Here is a 19982-nt window from a genome sequence, read left to right on the forward strand (position 1 = left end):
TTGTGCCCACCCAGATTGAGGGTGGGTCTGCCTTTCCAGGTCCACTGATTCAAAAGTTAATCTCCTTTGGCCACACCCTCACAGGCACACCCAGGAACAATAATTTACATCCTTCATCCAAACAAATCAAGTTGACACTCAATATTAACCATCATAGTAGGTAATGTACTGATTTAGAAAATATAGATAATGCAAAAGAAAGACGTAAAAGGCCCTTTAATTAAATGAACCACTGCTAATCTTCATTGCTAATATGTGCATATACTTCATTTAACTTTTGTTTTTCCAAAAATAGGCTTATTTTATAACATTGTTTTATAATCCTTTTTTTCTTTACTTAGTATAACATGAACATCTCCCACATCATTAAATATTCTTCTATGCATCATTTTAATCACTGCATAGTTTTCTTATATGAATGCAACACAATTTATGCAGTACTGTATATAAGTTATTTGTGGGGGTGATGATATATACACTTATAATGGGATCCATGCACAAACACACATGCATACACAAGCTACTTTAATCATGTATGCAGGGCTGGGCGCAGTAGCTCATGCCTGTAATCCCAGCACTTTGGGAGGCTGAGGCGGCTCGGTCACCTGAGGTCAAGAATTCAAGACCAAGCTGGCCAACATGGTGAAACCCTGTCTCTACTAAAAATAAAAAAAAATTAAAAAAAAATTAGCTGGGCGTGCTTGTGCACGCCTGTAATCCCAGCTACTTGGGAGACTAAGGCAGGAGAATTGCTTGAACCAGGGAGGCAGAGGTTGCAGTGGGCCAAGATCACGCCATTGCACTCCAGCCTGGGTGACAGAGCAAGACTCTGTCTCAAAAAAAAAAACATGTATGCAGGTAAATCTTTGGACAAATCTATATATGTTTTAGAATATATTTTTAAAAGGAATTTGTGAGTCATAAGTCACAAGCTATGATTCATTTGGTTGTATAGAATAGTATGGGAAGGTGTGATGTGGGCATCCACTGTAGTGCCTATTGGCTTTGGCATATAACCTTCCATCTAAACTAAATGGTGAAATTATTTAACTATCTTATTTAGGAAGAGATTGTGAGCGAGAAAGGCAGAATAAATGATCAGTGATTGTACAGCAAATAGCTGACAATATTTAATAAGCCCCAGTTTGTGTTGAAGTATTGTTAAGACTCCTTTGTAGTAGTTATACAAAATATTATTTTTATTAAAAGTTACTATTGGGGCATTGAAATAAATTAAACATGGACTTTTTAAATTTAAATGGTGATTTGTTAAATCTCTACTTATGATCTAATTTGTGATCTAATTAAACCCATTAAGACCATAGTCTCCACACATTTTCATTGTGAGTTGCTATGATTAAAGATTTTTGAGCTTGTATTAACACATATCAATTTATTTATAATGTCTATACATATAGTAATCTCAACTCAATTCTTCTAACTTTTTTCAGTAACATGACAGACCATTTTATATATATCTGAGATGGGGAAAACCCACCTTAAAAACCTCTATTCTAATTACTTTTTCATCAGTCTTTTGATAATAGAACTAGATTGTCTATAAATTGCCTTCTACTTTAAAAAAATTATTCACTGATTGAATGGACAGTGGCAAGTACTAGGATGAGCCAAAATTGGTGCACAATGCTTTGGTGAGGCTCATAGACTAACGGAGGAATGAAATAGTTATGTTAATAAAAATAACACTGACAAGTATAACAAATAGACCCAAAATTCTAATGGTTTAGCAAAATAGAGTTGTTGTTTTGTTTTGTTTTTCATGTAAATTTTGCAATGGATATTTCTCATGAGCAAATGGCTCTCTTCCAAGCAGTGATTCAGACATCTAGGTTACTGCTGGTAGTGTCGACTGCTGTTTTCCACACATGGCTTCCAAAGTTGCTACAGCAGGGGAAAGTACATGGAGAACCACACATGGGAAGTTTTTATGAGCCTGGCCTTAAATTGGCACATATCATTTCTATTCTCGGTTAAGGACCACACCTAACTGCAGGGCAGGCTGGAAAATGTTGCACAGCTATCTGTCCAAGAGGAACAACAACTACATTAGTTCAATAGTTAGAATCTCTGTGATAACATGCAAAAACTGGAATTGCAACATTATGAAAAGTATAATGGAATAATGTAAAAGAGCTATAAAATTATAAAAGAGAGTTATCTTACCTGAAAGTTGAAATGGGTCTTCAGAGATGAACAGGGATTATTTGAGTGATCAGAGGTTGAAGGAACTTTCTGGCAAAAGAAATATACAGAAAGTCAAAGAGATGAGAAAAGGAATAATTCTAATACAGCATGGTTAATTTTCAATTCACCCATTAAATTTCCACTACTTTTTCAAAAGGTATTTTCAGGCAAATTTACGAAGATGTACACATAAGGAAGAATATTAATTGCATTGCTGTTTATAATAGACATGATTGAAAACAACATAAATATTCAAAGAAAAAGCATTGGTTAAATAAATGATGGTATATCCAAACTTTGGAATATTTTGCAGCCATTAGAAAATAAGTATGGATTCACATATTTATTTGGAAAGGTTTCCACAAATGTTTTTTAAATGATAAAAATTAGCATGTACAGGCTGCTCATGGTGGCTCACGCCTGTAATCTCGGCAGTCTGGGAGGCCGAGGCGGAAAGATCACCTGAGGTCAGGAGTTTGAGACCAGCCTGGCCAACATGGCGAAATCCAGTGTCTACTAAAAATACAAAAATTAGCTGGGCATGGTGGCGGGCACCTGTAATTCCAGCTACTGAAGAGGCTGAGGCACAAGAATCGCTTGAACCCAGGAGGTGGAGGTTGCAGTGAGCTGAGATCGCACCACTGCACTCCAGCCTGGGTAACAGAGGGAGACTCCGTCTCAAAAAACAAACAAACAACAAATTGGCATGTACAATAATGTTGAATGAAATTATAAAATTCAGCATGTGTGAATGGTCCTATTTTAAATACATATGTATGTTTATGTACAGACTATTGCTGACTGTTCATTCAAGCAGTAGTTTAATTGATTTTTCACTGTTTTTCTACAGTGGCTTCCTCCTTTGCTTTCTTCCTGCCTGCCTGCCTGCCTTCCTGCCTACCTTCATCCTTGTAAATGAGCATGCATTATTTTTATCATAAAAATAATATATTTTGAGTAAAAAAAAAATGTTGGTGATCAGTGTTCTCTTGTTTCTGTGGATAATCTCTCTTAGCTAGCTGATGTAAAATGCTACCTTATTGATTATCTAACAGATGACACCCTTCTGAGAAATAGTAGCTAATATATGCTAGACTTGGTACAGCCAGGGCTTGCTATTTACAACTTTCTACATAAAAAATGAAAAACAAATCTTATTGTCAGATGTGTCAGATTTGTAAAAGTTGTATATAGTTTATTTTCAAAGGGATGCTAAATGAATTGCTACTTGTCATACATTAAATAGAATAAATTTAGTTGTTTAATTTATAGGTTAGCTATCATTGATATGTAAAGTCTATTTTTGTTTCTAAGAGAAATGGGCCAAAGAAAGTGTATACTGAGTCCCCTTATTTTATTAAGAATTAACCCTGAGCCACGTGTGATGGTGGGTTCTTGTAGTGTCAGCTACTCACGGAGGCTAAGGAGGGAGGATCCCTTGAGCCCAGAAGTTCAAGGTTGTAGTGAGCTGTGACTGTGAAACTACACTTCAGTCTAGGTGACATAGAGAAAACCCCATCTCTTTTAAAACAATGAAAAAAGCAATTACTCAAATAATTATCCTTGATAAACTAGAGCCTTTGGACTGGCAAAAGAGCATGATCTGGGTAATGGTGAGTGGAGGGTAAAGTGGTTTTTGTGGTGGAGGGGTGGTGGAAAAACCAGTATGGTTTTCATATCTTCTGTGTCATCTATAAACAGATGATCTATTGACAAGACCAAAAGCATTGTTTTAGGGAAATTGATTTATTGGTAGCAGAGTATGAATATTCAAATATGAGAGGGACTAAAAGTCAGTGTTTCTAATTTATTACAATTGTAAAATTGGAAGTAATGAAAGATCTACAATACCAATGAAAAGAAAGATTTTAAAGGAAAATATACAGAAATTAACAACTGAGTAGATCTGAGAATAGAAATACAATTTGAAAGATTATTTTGACAAGCAAGGCTATGGGATATTATTTAGATTTTGATTCAATGTTATGCTTGTACCATTATTCATCACATATTACTATGTTCTCTAACAGAATAAAATCATTACTTTAAAATCAATCAACTTGAAAAGTTTTTTGTTGTTTGCTTTTGCTTCAAGCTTTTTCCTAGATACAGACTAGTTCATTTCTCTTTTTTCAAAGAGACACTGCTCATTAATAAAGGGGTAATTCTGCAAATAAGAAAATGTTCACAATGCAATATACATAAGCAAATAATGCAATTGATAAATAGTGTTCTTTTTGGTAGATTTATCAGTTGGTTTGTTTATAATATGATCATCTTTAACACTGGGAATTCTAAGATTAAAATAAATGTAAATTCAATTTTTAAAGTAGGTTCTGTGTTAAAGAAAATGAAAGGTATAAAATGATTCTGGTTTTATCATATTTCTAAAAGCTTTTTAATGTCATTTTGAGTCAAATTAATTATTTTTTTAAATAATTTCACTATATAATTAGGAAGAAAATAGCTCATAGCATAATAAATTAATCTCTTTTTGAAGTCTACACCAGCTTTGGTATTTGAACATTTCATCCATATTCAAATCAACAATAAAAAAACCGCAATGTAGATTTACTTGCCTTCTGCATTACATTTGCCTATTAGAGTAGATAAGTAGCACACATATTTAAATGGCAAGTGTTTTTTTTTTTTCCTCTGACTATGGGGAAGCATAGTATTTTGTGAGTACATGAGTTTCTTTGTGTGTGTGCTATGTAAAGGAAATCAACAGGTGAGAAAAATGTATAGAAATTGATATTTAAAGGTGCTTAAGACCCACGATAAGTCACAACACCCAACTGCTTATTCTTTCCCATTTGTTATTTATGCTTTTTGAAGAATTAGAAAAGTGTTTTCTTCTGGTAAGATGCCTTCCTCCAGGTTAAAGCCAGAAAAAGTAAAAGGCTAGTTCCCCACTATAATTACTTAACATTCTTTTTGCTTGAGCAAAGTGAAAAACACCAATAGGCCTGCTTATACACAGGAAACACACACACACACACACACACACACGCATGCACACACACACATTTTAAAAATGTCAAATATATATTCATTAGAAGCTGTAACAGAAAAATGTATTTAACTCTGGGGAGAAGACACTTAACCTGATATTCTTTAAGTTGTTACCTATTCTCCACTAAGAAACTGAGAATAATTAGGAGAATGACTACATGTTGTTGCAAGTAGTCCTAGGTATACGGACACTGTTTATGACCATTTTAATTTCATTGATTATGATACCAAAACATGGCACAATTACTCCTGCTACCACTGATAAAACTATAACTTACATAATATGAAAATAAAAGTGTCATGCCTTTGAATATATTGCAAATATCAAATACTTCTGTGTGCTTTAAATTGACCTTCATAGCTTAAGATGTTAGAGTTGAGCCCGTGTCTTTTCCAGAGAGCGAAATTTTAATCCTATCTGCTTCCTAGTCTTGGAAGCATTGTGTTGATTATGGTGACTTTCTCTGCAGCATGTCTTTTTATCAGTTTACAGACGGTGAAAGGGATCAGAACATGCACCCCCAAATATGCCACTTTGTCATATGGGTTATTTTAAGCTGCAGGCTCTTTCTTAAGAAAGAGCACATGCAGGAAGCTGTTTCTGATCTCCCTGTTTCTGCCTAAAAGAAGGTCACAAAGTTTCCCATGATACAAATCCCCCCACCCCTTCCCACTGTATTAGAAAGCAAAAATTGTTCTCGTCACCAGAAGTTAGGAGTCAACACTGGAATGGACCTATGCAAACAAGCTTACTAAAATAACCCTAATCTCCTCATAGTTTTCCCCATATATTTCCTAGTTACTAACCCACAATTTACTGCCCCTAGCTCCCTACCTAAATCTCCTTTGTATTACCACTTACTGACCACTTATTATTCTTTGTTTCAAATGATATACAAGTTTTTGGGTCTAAAAGGTTCTTTGACCTTCCTTTTCCTTCTGAAGACTCCTGTGTACACATAAAAATACATTTGTATGCTCTTCTCCTATTAATCTGTATTATGCCAGTTTAATTCTTAGATCACCACAGAATGTAAGAGGATAAAGAAGGTTTTGTTCCCCTACAAAGATATTGAAAACAACTGTAAACAGGGAATTGCTTTCTTAATTTCCAAAAATTATGTTTAAAAATGTACCCCAAATTATTTAACCATTCAAAAGAATCACAAATTTTCAAAATGTTAAGAATCAGAATATTTTTTATACCGGGAAAATGTATCTCTTTTTTATGGAATTAAAGTTACAGTCCAAAATATGTTAAAACAAAAAAACCTAAACTGAATATTTATGGTTAATAGGAGCTCCCATGTCACCTGTTTATGTTCTTATTTCAGAATAGAAAGACTCACAAAGAAGCCACATATAAATTCATTTAATACTTTCCGTAGACTAAAAAATTTTTTTAATCTTACAAATGAAAGATACCTTAATGTCATTGTCTCACCGACATCACAAATTCATCCAAAGCCAAATCCAATAACGTCATCTGAGTTTAGGGATGTTACATATACTAACACCTAAAGAAAATTATTTTTATTGGAATTTTATTTCTTAAATTTAGAAAAATATACCTTCTCATAAAATTTCTGCCATTATTTCTATTTTTGCTTTTTAAAGTGAATGATAATCTTTGTAAACTTTATTTTGATGACAACTTTTTAAATAGTTTGAAATTGAATACATTTTTTTTCTATATTCAATGTTTCCAGTTCTAACTATTTTTATATATGTGAGAGGATTTCAAAGCCAATCACTTTTTTTTACCCATATCTAAAGGTCCTTAGAGATGCCTATTCTCTTATAAGGTTTGACTCATGCCATTACAAAGTCATCAACTGGATGGTCAACTGTGTAGTCATGCTAATAATACCAGTTTTGCTGTTTTGTGACTATGATGGTCGGCTCAGAGCAAAATTTGCTGGATGTGTTCTATACTAGTTTTTACCATATTCATACATTATTTTAGAATTTATGTTTTTAATGAAATGTTCTAACTTAAAAATTATTTTCATATGCATTATAGTCCTTATTTTTTTTCAGTATTTCAAGGTATGCTGTGCCTATATATGTGCCTTTTAATTTATATGGAAATTAAACTCAGTAAGATTAATATGTTAGAAACTATAATATAGCAGAACACTGGAAGAGTCAAGACATTGGAAGAGTCAAGACCAGAACCACATTCCTTTCACTTTAACCTAATTTAATATCACTGTGAAGAGTAACTTCAGGATGCATTTGGGCCAACTGGCACTTTGTCTTATTACTATATATTAGCATGCATACAGGTATGTGTAGGCAACACACACACACACACACACACACACCTTGAAACATATACTTTAGATCTAGAAGGGACTTTAGTGTAGTGATAACTTGGGAGAAGTGGCGAGAAAATTAGCCTATATATCAAATCCTGTGTTCTCTTCATGAATATTCAAGCCCAGAATATTATTGTGAAGTTTCAATTATAGAGCACATAGTATCCAAATTCAACTTGACATTTGAAGTTATATGTCACCACTATGAAGCTTCTTTTGACACAATTCAAAATGTTTTGACAAAGGAATTAAATTGTTATGGGATTAAGCCTTATTAGTTTTGTTTGCCTTTATAAAGATGTAATGGCAGTAGATATGTGAAATATCGAAACATTTAATTGGATGTGAAAATAAATTAATCTAGTATTCTTTAAAGTTCTCTTATTTTGCATTATTTTGTCTGCCTAGTGTTCAACTTCATTTTTCTCTAATAAGTGTATGAAATATATGACAGAAATTTTAAGATTTGGTATTTTGTATGTTTAGAATTATTTTCTTAATGTTTAGTCATCATATAATTTATCTAAACTTGGAAGATAATATGCAGAATTGATGTTTTTCTTTAGCAGAGCGTGTGGTTTATAATCAGTAAAATCTTGATCCTTATATTATAAAACCTGTATGTAAATAATATGCTTCAGAATCTAATCAGACACACAAGTTAATTTATTCAGTTCATTATCTGTGTGTTTGTATGTATGTCTGTATCTCTGTATGTCTTACAGCTGTTATTTCAAGAAACCAAGAAGGGCCAGGAGAAATGGGAAAAGCTGTGTTGATTCCTAAAGATGACCAGGAGAAAATGAAAGAGCTGTTTAAAATCAATCAGTTTAACCTTATGGCCAGTGATTTGATTGCCCTTAATAGAAGTCTGCCAGATGTAAGATTAGAAGGGTAAGTTTACATTTATTGTATAATCTTTTACATTCATAATCACCAGATTTCAGAATCTGAGAACTTCAGCTAACTCAGATTATATCAATTCTAGCAATGTGTGGTTCTGAGTACCTATCACATAGCAGGAATTTATTGTGCGTGCATATGCTGAAAAAGACGAACTATTTTCTTCCCTAGCAAAGCAAAATACATTACTTGCAAAGATGCTGCAAAATACTCAGGCCAAACAGGTTTTTCTATGTGAGATGTTTTTTGTTGTTGTCGTTTTGTTTTGCTTTCTTTATCATACCAGTACAGAGCAAATATGCTCTTTAGTAGATTACAGTTGTATATTGCTTAACACTGCAGAAATGTTCTGGAAAATGTGTCATTAGGCAATTTTGTCATTGTGTAAGCATCATAGGTGTACTTACACAAACCTATATTGTATGGACTACTACATTTCTAGGTTATATAATGTAGCCTATTGTTTCTAGGCTGTAACTCTGTACAGCATATGACTGTACTGAACACTAGGGATAAATGTAACATTATATTAAGTATTTTTGTATCTAAACATAGAAAAGGTATAGTAAAAACATGGTATAACAGATAAAAATTTGTATACCTGTATAGGTCATGTAGCATGAATGGAGCTTGCAGGACTGAAAGTTGCTCTGTGTGAGTCAGTGAGTGTGTAGTGAACGTGAAGGCTTAGGGCATTACTGTATGCTACTGTAGACTTTATAAACACTATACACTTAGGTTATACTAAATTTATTTTTAAAATTTCTTTCTTCAGTAATGAATTAACCTTACATTACTGTGATATTTTTACTTCATAAAGTCTTGAATTTTTTTCACTTTTAAACTGTTTAGTATTAATACTTAGCTTAAAACCCAAGCACACTATACGGCTGTAAAAAATATTTTCTTTCTTTATATCCTTATTCTGTAGTTTTTTTCCGTTTTTAATGTAATTTTTAATTTTTTCTGTTAAAAACGAAGACACAAACATACACATTAGCCTAGGTCTATTCAGGGTCAGGATCATCAAAACATCACAAGGCAATAGGAATCTTTCTGATTCATTATAATCTTATGAGACTCTCATCATATATGTGATCTGTCATTGTGTAATGCATGGCTGTATTTGCCTTACTGCATAAAAACGTCCATATACTTTGCTTATAAAAAGTATACCTGCATTGCTATTCCAGCATAAAAATAGCTCATTGCCTATATGACTCTTTGACCCTATAAAAGTGGTTTATTATGGTTTCCAGCAATTTATACTGCTGTTTATAATTAGAATGCTTAATTATCAGCTATGGAAGAAATATGCACTTGGAAATAACATTGCACGAAAAATGATGTTGAAAAATTCAACTTTTATGTGATTAACTTTAAGCTATGCTCTAGATAGTTGAACATATTTTAAACACATGTAATAAAATGAAAGTATTTAGTGGCAGAGTTGTAATTCTAATATATGGTCCTTGTAAAGCAAACTCTTGTCATTAATAAAAGATGTGTTTTGAGATTTTAGAAAATCTCCAAATTTACAAATATACTCCAGGACACACTTCCATGTAAATAGAAATTGTTCTTTTGAGCCCTTAATGATTTTTCTCTACATGCAATAGAACATAATTAATGCAAATAAAATTTGCCACCTCTAGTGGGCTACATTACACTATTGTGTCATGATATCAGCATCATATTTACTAACTCTTATTTTTTTCTTTCTGAATTACTTCATATAATATGAAAACCTTGGCTGGGCTTGGTGGCTCATGCCTGTAATCCTAGCACTTTGGGAGGGCAAGGCAGGCGGATCACCTTAGGTCAGGAGTTCGAGACCAGCCTGACCAATATGGTAAAACCCCATCTCTACTAAAAATACAAAATTAGCTGGGTGTGGTGGTGCATGCCTGTAATCCCAGCTACTCGGGAGGCTGAGGCAGGAGAATCACTTGAACCTGAGAGGCAGAAGTTGGAGTGAGCCGAGATTTTGCTATTGCACTCCAGCCTGGGCAACAAGAGCGAAACTCTGTCTCAAAAAAAAAAAAAAGAAAGAAAGGAAAAGAAAAAAGAAAACCTTATTGAGATTCCAGTGCTCATAATTGTCAGAGGTTTATTTGGTATCTTAGTAACTGCTTTGTCACAACCATTGTATAGTTTTGAAATGTCTCTCTCAACAAAATCACAAGTAATTACATACTGTGGACATTTTTGGCCCCTGGGAAATAGTTCAACATTTAATATTAAATTTGTGCATTGCAAATTATTATGTAAAAATAATTTTACATGTAGTCCTGTGCATATGTGTTTGTGTGTATATATATATATATTTGTTTGTATATAGATACATTTAAAAGTATATACAATAAGCATATACAAAAAATGTACAATAAACACAGTCTTCAAAGCAATTTTGAGCATTTTAGGTGCTAAGTTTATAATGTTTAAACATTGCATTTATTACTTTGTTTTATATGCTGTAGTATGCTGTAGTGCAATGGTCCCCAACATTTTGGCACTGGGGACCAGTTTTGTGGAAGACAATTTTTCTACAGATTTGGAGGTGGTGGGTTGGGGGTTGGGGGTGATTTCAAGATGAAACTGTTCTAACTCAGTTGATCAGGCATTAAGTTCTCATAAGGAGCACACAGCCTTGATCCTTCACATGTGCAGTTCACAATAGGGTTTGTGCTCCTATGAAAATCTAATGCGGTGGCTGATCTGACGGGAGACTGAATTCAGGTGATAATGCTTGCTCTCAGGCAGCTCACCTCCTGCTGTGTGGCTGGGTTCCTATAACAGGCCAGGACCAGTACTGGTCCTCAGCCCCAGGGACCTCTGCTGTAGTGTGATCAAATGAGTGGCTATGATACTTATATATTCCAGGAAACTAGATAAACACTATTTCAAGTTTTTAAAAAATCTTGACTTTCAACTGTCAGAATACAAATAAATCAGAACCATGAATTTAAAAAAAAAAAGTAAGTCTTCATTGAGCTAATGTTTAAAATATTCATAGCCAGTAATTTTTTTTTTCTTTTAAGAATCTCTGCCGGGCACAGTGGCTCACACCTGTAATCCCACCACTTTGGGAGGCTGAGGCGGGCAGATCACCTGAAGTCACGGGTTTGAGACCAACCTGGCCAACATGGTGAAACCCCGTCTCTACTACAAATACAAAAATTAGCCAGGTGTGGTGGCCCACGCCTGTAATCCCAGCTACTCAGGAGGCTGAGGCAGGAGAATCACTTGAACCCAGGAGGCAGAGGTTGCAGTGAGCCGTCATTGTGCCACTGCACTCCAGCCTGGGTGACAGAGTGAGACTGTCTCAAAAAAAAAAAAAAAAAAAAAAAAGAATCTCTTAGCTCTAGTTTGTTGTCTTAGTCTAAGAAAAAAAGGATCCCTTAGCATACTAAGTTTATGAGTAAGTCTTAAACTGTGGAGCAATCCAACATTTTAAATGAATAATTCAAGTTGCTTAGCATGTAAAGTACATAAAATATACTGTGGTTTATTATTGCTTGAATTTTCATATTTTACAAATTGTCTCTGAAATAATATTAATGAAATAACTTTTCATTTTATCTTTATATAAAACTACAGTGTATGTTATAAGTAAGAAAACAGTAATACCATGCAGAATTCCTAGACAAGTCACAATGTATGAGGTTTACCAGGGACATTTGCAAGTCATCTTGAATGACTCAATTGTGGGACTGCCTGGGAACAACTAATGTTGAAAAACTTACCATGAGTCACATATCCAAACCGTTATTTAAAAGATGTAGAAATGTTAATACTCATTTGATCTAGAAAATACTTTTATAATTTGATCATATGCCAGTTACAGTTCATTTTTTGGATAATTATAACTTAAAAAGATATAGATACATTAAGCTAGCACAAGTGATGACTGATTTAAATTATGTAAAGATGTAAAAAGAATAGGATTCTAAAATAATTAATTTAAGAAGAAGCTGAATTTATTTTAGTGGAAAACTTGAGTTGATACTTAGAAAGTGTCTGAGTCATCCAAACTGTGAATTCATTCAAACATCTAATCATGTTTTACTGCATTATACCTTTAAACTATTTTGGCTAAATTCAGAAAATTGTCCAAAAAGTTTAATGTTATGTTTGATGTTAATATCAATTTACAAATATTGGAAAATGTATTCAGGGAATAAATCTAAGCATATATACTATGTTTACACAGAGAACAGACTAGGTAAAAATAGTTTTTCTTGGAGGCAGTTGTGAATAACCATCAGGACAAATTGAAGTTCTGTTCTGTAATATCTATCCCTAGGAATATTTAAATTTTTATAAAAATTTACTTAAAGTATTTAATTTTTTAATACATGCAACACATTTGTATGTAATCCTAATTTTTTTGATATAAGATGCTAGTTACAAGGAAATGATGTTACTTTTATATTTTAAGTACAGTTAAGGGCAGATGCCTTATGAAATGTTTTACCTTCTTGAAGGCCCTTCATTTCTGGGATACTTATGTAGTCTCTCTCTCTCTCTATATATATATATATATACACGTATATATGTGTATATGTGTATATGTATATATGTATATATGTGTATATGTGTATATATGTATATACATATATACACTAAAAATTACATATAAATTTACATATAAATTTTATTTATATGTATAAATAAAATTTTAGACAGCTGTAACCAGCCCTCTCTCTCCTTTGCCCATTCCCCCAAAAATAAAATTTTTTTAAGTAAATGTCTTAATAGCCTATCTGATTCAGAATGTTGAGAAAAATGACTATTAACTAATGGCTCAGCATTAGAGATTTGTTAGCATGTTTCTCATCAATTATGGGGCTAAGATTTGTAAATTTATATATTTTGGATTTCAGAAGAGCAGGGTTTAAATACTTCTGTTGTCAGAAAGTAAATAAATAGATGCCATTTTGTTTGGCTTTTAACCTAAAGTTCTTTAGCATTTACTTGAATTCAGTCAGTTAATAACACTTCAAGGGCTGGTATTGAGTTTTTTTGAAGGTTATAATGCAGCTAGCATTTAAATATTTTTCATCGGGAAACAATTGAGAAAATAGGAAATTTATTTTAGCTTTTTATATCCTAGGCCAAATAACTGCTTCTTACATATGCACACTTTCGAGTCGATAAAGAGGAAAAGACTCTAGCAGCCTTACATTATTAGTGGAAGAGGAGCTGTAGCATACAAATTTTGAGTAAGTTGCTCTCAAAGGACAAATAATTTATTTACTACATAAAGTAGGAATAAGACATAATATATATTTTTTCTGTGCTCAGTCTCATGAGTACGTGTTCATTTATAAGGTTTGCCTTTCCCATAAATTAAAATATGATAAATGTAGCATTGATTGCACAAAGGAGAACTAGAAAATGAGAATATTAATTGGATTTCCAATCTCTGTTCCACATCTTTTCTTTTTAATTTGAGAATTATTGCAACATTTATATGCTGGTAAAAATCTTCCCTGTGAAGATAATAATAATTTCTGTAATAATTTGATTTATGTAATGTGCTCATGTGTAGAATTAATTTCACTATCCAAATTAAAAGTGGTATGTTAGAATGCCTGTATGTTTACATATGCACAATGTATGTATATATATATACACACACTTGCATATATACACACACATACATACACATACACACACATATATACACACACACTTGAGGAATGTGGATATAAGTATTATTATCATTTGGGGGATAATAATACTGTTACACTGTAAGTTTTCTTTCAAATAAGAAAGTAGAGTAACACATGTCTAGGCATGTTCTCAGGGACACATTTAAGTGTATTGTATGCAGAAAACATGCCACATAACCTGTATTTACACTTGAACTACCCCTTCATGGTTTCCTTATGTAATTTAATTTTCTGACACTACTACCTTCAACTTATTTAAAGAAGTGGTATTATATACATAACATAAAATTTACCATTTTAACTATTTGAAAGCGCATAGTTAAGTAGTGTTAAGTATAAAGGACATCAGAATATGCTACCCTAAAATATGCGAATTTAGCGTAAAGATCCTTTTGAGCTGAAGGCAATTAAGGAAAAGCAGGCATAGGAAACCTCTCTAATATTCCCCATCTACCTAAAAGTAGGGCATACATGTAACTTATAAAAGCATGCCCCACTCTTATACCAGGAGGAGAAGAGCAACCTTTATTAGCAGAAATAGAAATGCTGTCAAGGTAAGCCAGCATAAACAAATCTCACTAAATAACCTTTATTATCTGTTAGTTTCCCTCCTATATTACAGAGTTTCCCACCTTAGAAGCCCCAAACCCTTTTCCTTTGTCTTGCCACTTCTCCACAATTTATCTTGTTTAAAATGCCATATAAACCCACCGAGTGTAACTACTTGTTTGGGTCTTCACTTCTTTTCTATGAAGGGCTTTGTTCATGTGAAAATCAAATGATTATAATCAAATAAAATGTGTATGCCTTTCTTCCGGTTAATCTGGTTTTTGTTAGTTTAATTCACAAGCCCCAGTTATAGAACCTAAGAAGGTAGAGGAAATGTTTTTCTCTTCCCTATAAGTGAATTCACATTGTTGTGCAATGAATCTTTAGCATTATTTTCATTTTGTAAAACTGAAACTCTATAGCCGTTAAATAGGAACTCCACATTTCCCCAGCCCCTAGCAACCACCATTCTATGTTCTGACTTTCTAAAGTTGATATTTTCAGCATTTATCAGGACCTAATTGTGTACCAGTGAAAACTAAGAGATATGGTTTTACATTAGAGAATGGAATGAATATATATCTATATATATAAATGGAATATATATATATATATTTGAATGGAATATATATATATTTGAATGGAATATATATATATGTTTGAATGGAATATATATATATTTGAATGGAATATATATATATATTTGAATGGAATATATATATATATTTGAATGGAATATATACATACATATATATATATATATATATATATATATATATCCTAGTATGTGACAGTGTGAATTTAGAAGTGCCATTGTATCAAGGTGTGATGAAGGACAGTTTTACAGGAAGGTGTATTTGGAACCAAGCTTTGTAAGATGAATTTGTGTAGAACCAGGCTGACACAGAAAGGAGACAGCAGAAAGGAGGGTATAGACAAGCAAGCCAGTTCTGGTTAGAGGAGGGCCAATGAAACTATTTGTTAGGAACGTGCATCATAGGTAAACAGGTATGGAGCCTGGCTACTATTTTATTTATACACTTAATAATTTATATATTCAAGTTTACCAAATACCTATTTGTTTGTTTGTTTTTGCAAATTCTAATTGAGAAAGCAGAAAACCTAATTTTCACTTTCTAAATCTACATGTAATCATATTTTTACTTATGTTTTTCTTACTTGAGTTATGTAGGCCTGAAAGCGTTTTTTAAATATTATCCACTATCATGGTTGTTAATGTGTTCTTATATTTCTAATATTTTGTTTTGTTCCCTATATTTTTGTTCTATGTGACTTAAGGCAGAAATACTCAATTATTTAAACCTCAGTAAAAATTAGAGTTCACAGCAATTAAATCTGACAGTTTTTTCCAAAAAAAAAAGAAAATTTAATAAAGAAAAAGTAATTTTTAAAATGCGGAAGGTTTGGATAACCAAGGAATGGAAAATGATGATACAGTTCAGACAGAAAATATGTGAGGCCTTGTGAGACGAGAAAACAACTCAATTAGAAAGTTGTTACCTATCCATCCAAGCTCATTGGCCTGCAGAGGATGATGAAGAATCTTAAAAACAATTTTATTTAGATATGTGATGATAGGCAACAAGGAGATTTTAGAACAAAAACATGGTGTGATGGAAATGATATTTAGGAAGCGTTATTCTTGCGGTGTTATGTAAAAGGTATTATAGATAGGAGAAGCCTGAATTTAATGAGATTCCCTATTGACTATTATAGTCACATAGATCTGATTGGATAAGGAACTTGTCTAGAACAATGGCTTTAGAAACATAAAGCAATATGTAGTAATTAATTAAAATGAAGAGAAAGGAAAAACACCGAATTTAAGATAGCTTCAGGGGGGATGGGCATGTGGTTGAATTTTCAACTTTATTTGTATGTGTAAGTATTTGTGTATGTGCATTTATAGGAAAGAGAGAAAGGAACTGTAAGTAAAAATTATCCTAAGTATATTTTCAAGTGATTTTCCAGAATTGGTGACTTACTAGATATAAGGGAAGTCAAAATATGACTTTAATGTTTCAAATTGGGTGACTAGGAGATTTGTGGTATTGCTAACTGATTGTTTATGTTTGTGTGTGTGTGTGTGTATAAACATACATACACTAAGAGAAACACATAAATACCACTTTTAATATGGATAGTAGAATTAATTTCACACATAAGAACTTTAGATAAATCAAAATATTATGGAAACTATTATTGTTATCTTCAGAGGCAAGATTTTTTACCGGCATATGAAAGCTATAGTAATTCTCAACTTGAAAATAAAAGATGTGTACCATAGATCAGAAATTCAATTAATATTCTCATTTCTATTTCATCTTTATGAAATCAATGCTGCCTTTATCTGTATATTATTCAAATAATTGTGCAAAATATAATTTTTAAAATCAGTCGTTTGAAAGTCAGTCTTTGTGGTTAAAATGTGTATTTTTTTACTCATCTCATGGAAAAAAATCTAATTTAAAAAGCAAAGATTTGTTTTAGTAAACATTTGCAGATTGATTCAATTTAAGAAAGCAGATAGTTCTGTTATTGCTAGAAAAATCCTATGTGGAGAAATATTTGACTTCTGTATTAAATTACTTCTCACTATTTTTTGCCCCAGATGTTTTCTGTGCACATATCAATTTCTTAATGGAAGTGTAAGTTGTTCTAATGCCAGCTTACAATAGTATTTTGCTGAGGAAGAATGTGATTTTATAGTTAAATAGCTTAACTCGTGATAGTAAGACATAGTTTTGTTGACATGAGAGATGTTAGCATCTGTCTAAAAATTCTCATTGTATATTATAATTAATATTCTTATCAGCTTGCAAAGTCTCCCTGTAGAAGCCAGTATACTTTCTGTATGGTAATTGCTGTTTAAATTAGAAAATTTATATTTGGACTTTGAATTTTAATATTTAATGTTGCTATGTAATTTTGTTCATTAAGAATATTGAAAACAAGGCCAAAAATAAGTTGCATTGTGTTACATTCCAAGTCCAACTTGAAATAAATGGAACATATGTAGTGGTTATACTTTTAGGATAAAACTATATATGTACAAATATATTTTCTACATATATTTATGTATTGCATAGTACATATATATATTCTACGTATATTTATGTATTGCATTTATAGTGTCTTATTTTATTTTTTCCCTAACATAAAGCATTCTTTCTATTGTTTTTTATGTCTTTTTATTTGTGAGTTATAGTATAGATACAGATAGAGACATTTTCACTAAAATGTCATAGGAGACTTTCTGGTTATGTTTGACCAGATAGTTAATTTTCTAAGATAGTGTTCTATCTTCAAATAGAAATGGAAACATCAAATATAATGTGATTGTTTTATCATCATACTATATAAAATGGTGTTGAATTCCACAATATAAATTCTTAAGTAAAATTCACATTTTATATTCATCCAGTGTCTCATTTCTAAGCTATATTTTATAAGAAATTTAAAAGCAAGTGTAGCACATAGTTCCTATCCATGATAAGCTTACATAGCATAGTGATTAGGAAGATATATTTTCCCCCATGACACAGTTTAAACACATGAATTAATAAATTATATGATAATAGTAAATGTAGCTAAATATCGATATTTATTGAACTTTTAGTATGTATCAGCTATATATTAAATAGTTGAGCTGAATTATGACATCGAATTTTCAATCAAAGCCCAATGAAGTATATCATATGCTTTAATGTATTTGTTTATAGATTAGGAAACATACTCAGAAAGGTTAAGGAACTTCTTAGGGTCATGCAGCTGACATTTGAAGTAAGGCTGTCTAATTCTGAGTATTTGCTCTCAACCACTACAGAACACCAAAGAATATAAAAGGGGAAAAGACAAGATAGAGAGTTACATTACTAGGAACTTCATGGAAAAGATGAGATATGGGTTGGCCCTTGAATAAAGGCTTGAACTTATGTAGATATAAGGGAGAGCACAAAGGTTCCAAGTGGAAAGACAAAAGTCCCTTTGTTATTCCATTTCCTCATGCACAGAATAGAATGATTAAATAGTGTGTTGAAGAGACTGATGTAATATAGTAATGAGTTTATTTGGGAGATGGTTCATACAGTCATGCTCATGCTGACTTGTCTTAAATACTTAAATCAGTACTCTGAGGCAGGCTTTAATGCTGTCCATCAGTCATACGCTATTTCCCTTGTCTATCCTTTTTTCCACTTTGTAAATTATTATTTTATAAATTCATCACTCCCCTCCCTCACACCTGCAATACTTCCTCTCAACCCTCATTCTCATTATCTTACCTTCTGTTTCACTGAAAAAAATAGATGCAAAGAAAACTCCCCCTAGTCTCACCATGGCGTCTACCCGTCTACCCACTTACTTGAATTTGTAGCCCTTTACTCAGCCTTCTCCGCTATTACTATGAATACATTGTCCATGTTTCCAATTACAACCAGCCCATCCTCTAGGTGTCTTTTCCTCTTACCTCTTAACTGCTTAAGCACAAGTGCACTGTTCCAACAATTTACCCACATTTTTTTAAGAGATGGGGTCTCACTATGTTGCCCAGGCTGGATTTAAACTCCTGGGCTCAAGCAATCCTCCTACCTCAGCCTCCTAAATAACTGGGACTACAGAATCCTGCTTACTTCTTTAATCAGTTTTCTCTCTTGGGTTATTCTTACCAGAATGCAAACATGCTGTTTATCCTCCCTTAAAAACAAATGTATAAACAAAATACTTCTGTAGCGAATGCTTGTCATGGATTTGTTCATTTTTCTTTTCTTATTCCAAAAAATTCTTGAAAGAGTTGGCTGTCACTCCCTTGAGCCATCTCCCCACCACCATTTTGTTTTGAATTCCCTGCAGTTGACTTTTATCCCCATGATACAACAAAATTGCTATTGCCGAGGTCACTAATGATTCCTATGGTGCTATATTTAACGGTCAATTCTCAGTTCTCATATTTCTTGACTTGCCAGCATAATTTGACACAGCTGATTATGATCTCCTTTTTGAAATAAATTTTTCACTTGGCTTTTAAGTCACTACACTGGAATATAATTTTCTCCTACTTTTCTGGTGATTCCTTCCCTTCATTATTTGCTGATACCTTTTCACCCTAACCCCAAGCGTAGATATGTCCTAAGGGTAAGGCCTAAGGGTAATGAGCTGGCCGATTTTCTGTCGGCAATCATTCCCGTGGTAATTTCATGTAGTGTGTCAATGTTCAATATCATTTAATCTGCAGCCCAGACTTCTCCCCTGATATCCAGACTTGAACATCTCATGGTATTCTGGATATCTT

The 19982-nt window shown here is 32.7% G+C and overlaps 1 protein-coding gene across 11 annotated transcripts in view; it reads left to right on the forward strand.

The window, feature by feature from the left end:
* The window catches only part of GALNT13 (polypeptide N-acetylgalactosaminyltransferase 13), a 580804-nt gene that overhangs the window by 259940 nt on the left and 300882 nt on the right, over positions 1 to 19982 (forward strand). For all 11 annotated transcript variants that reach the window (XM_002812491.6, XM_024243884.3, XM_054549372.2 and 8 more), the window contains one exon: positions 8267 to 8435. In XM_002812491.6, the coding sequence (XP_002812537.1) occupies positions 8267 to 8435 (169 nt within the window). The remainder of the gene's footprint in view (positions 1 to 8266; positions 8436 to 19982) is intronic.

This window comes from Pongo abelii, chromosome 11 (genome assembly GCF_028885655.2).
Source record: "Pongo abelii isolate AG06213 chromosome 11, NHGRI_mPonAbe1-v2.0_pri, whole genome shotgun sequence".
Classification (NCBI taxonomy): Eukaryota; Metazoa; Chordata; class Mammalia; order Primates; family Hominidae; genus Pongo; species Pongo abelii.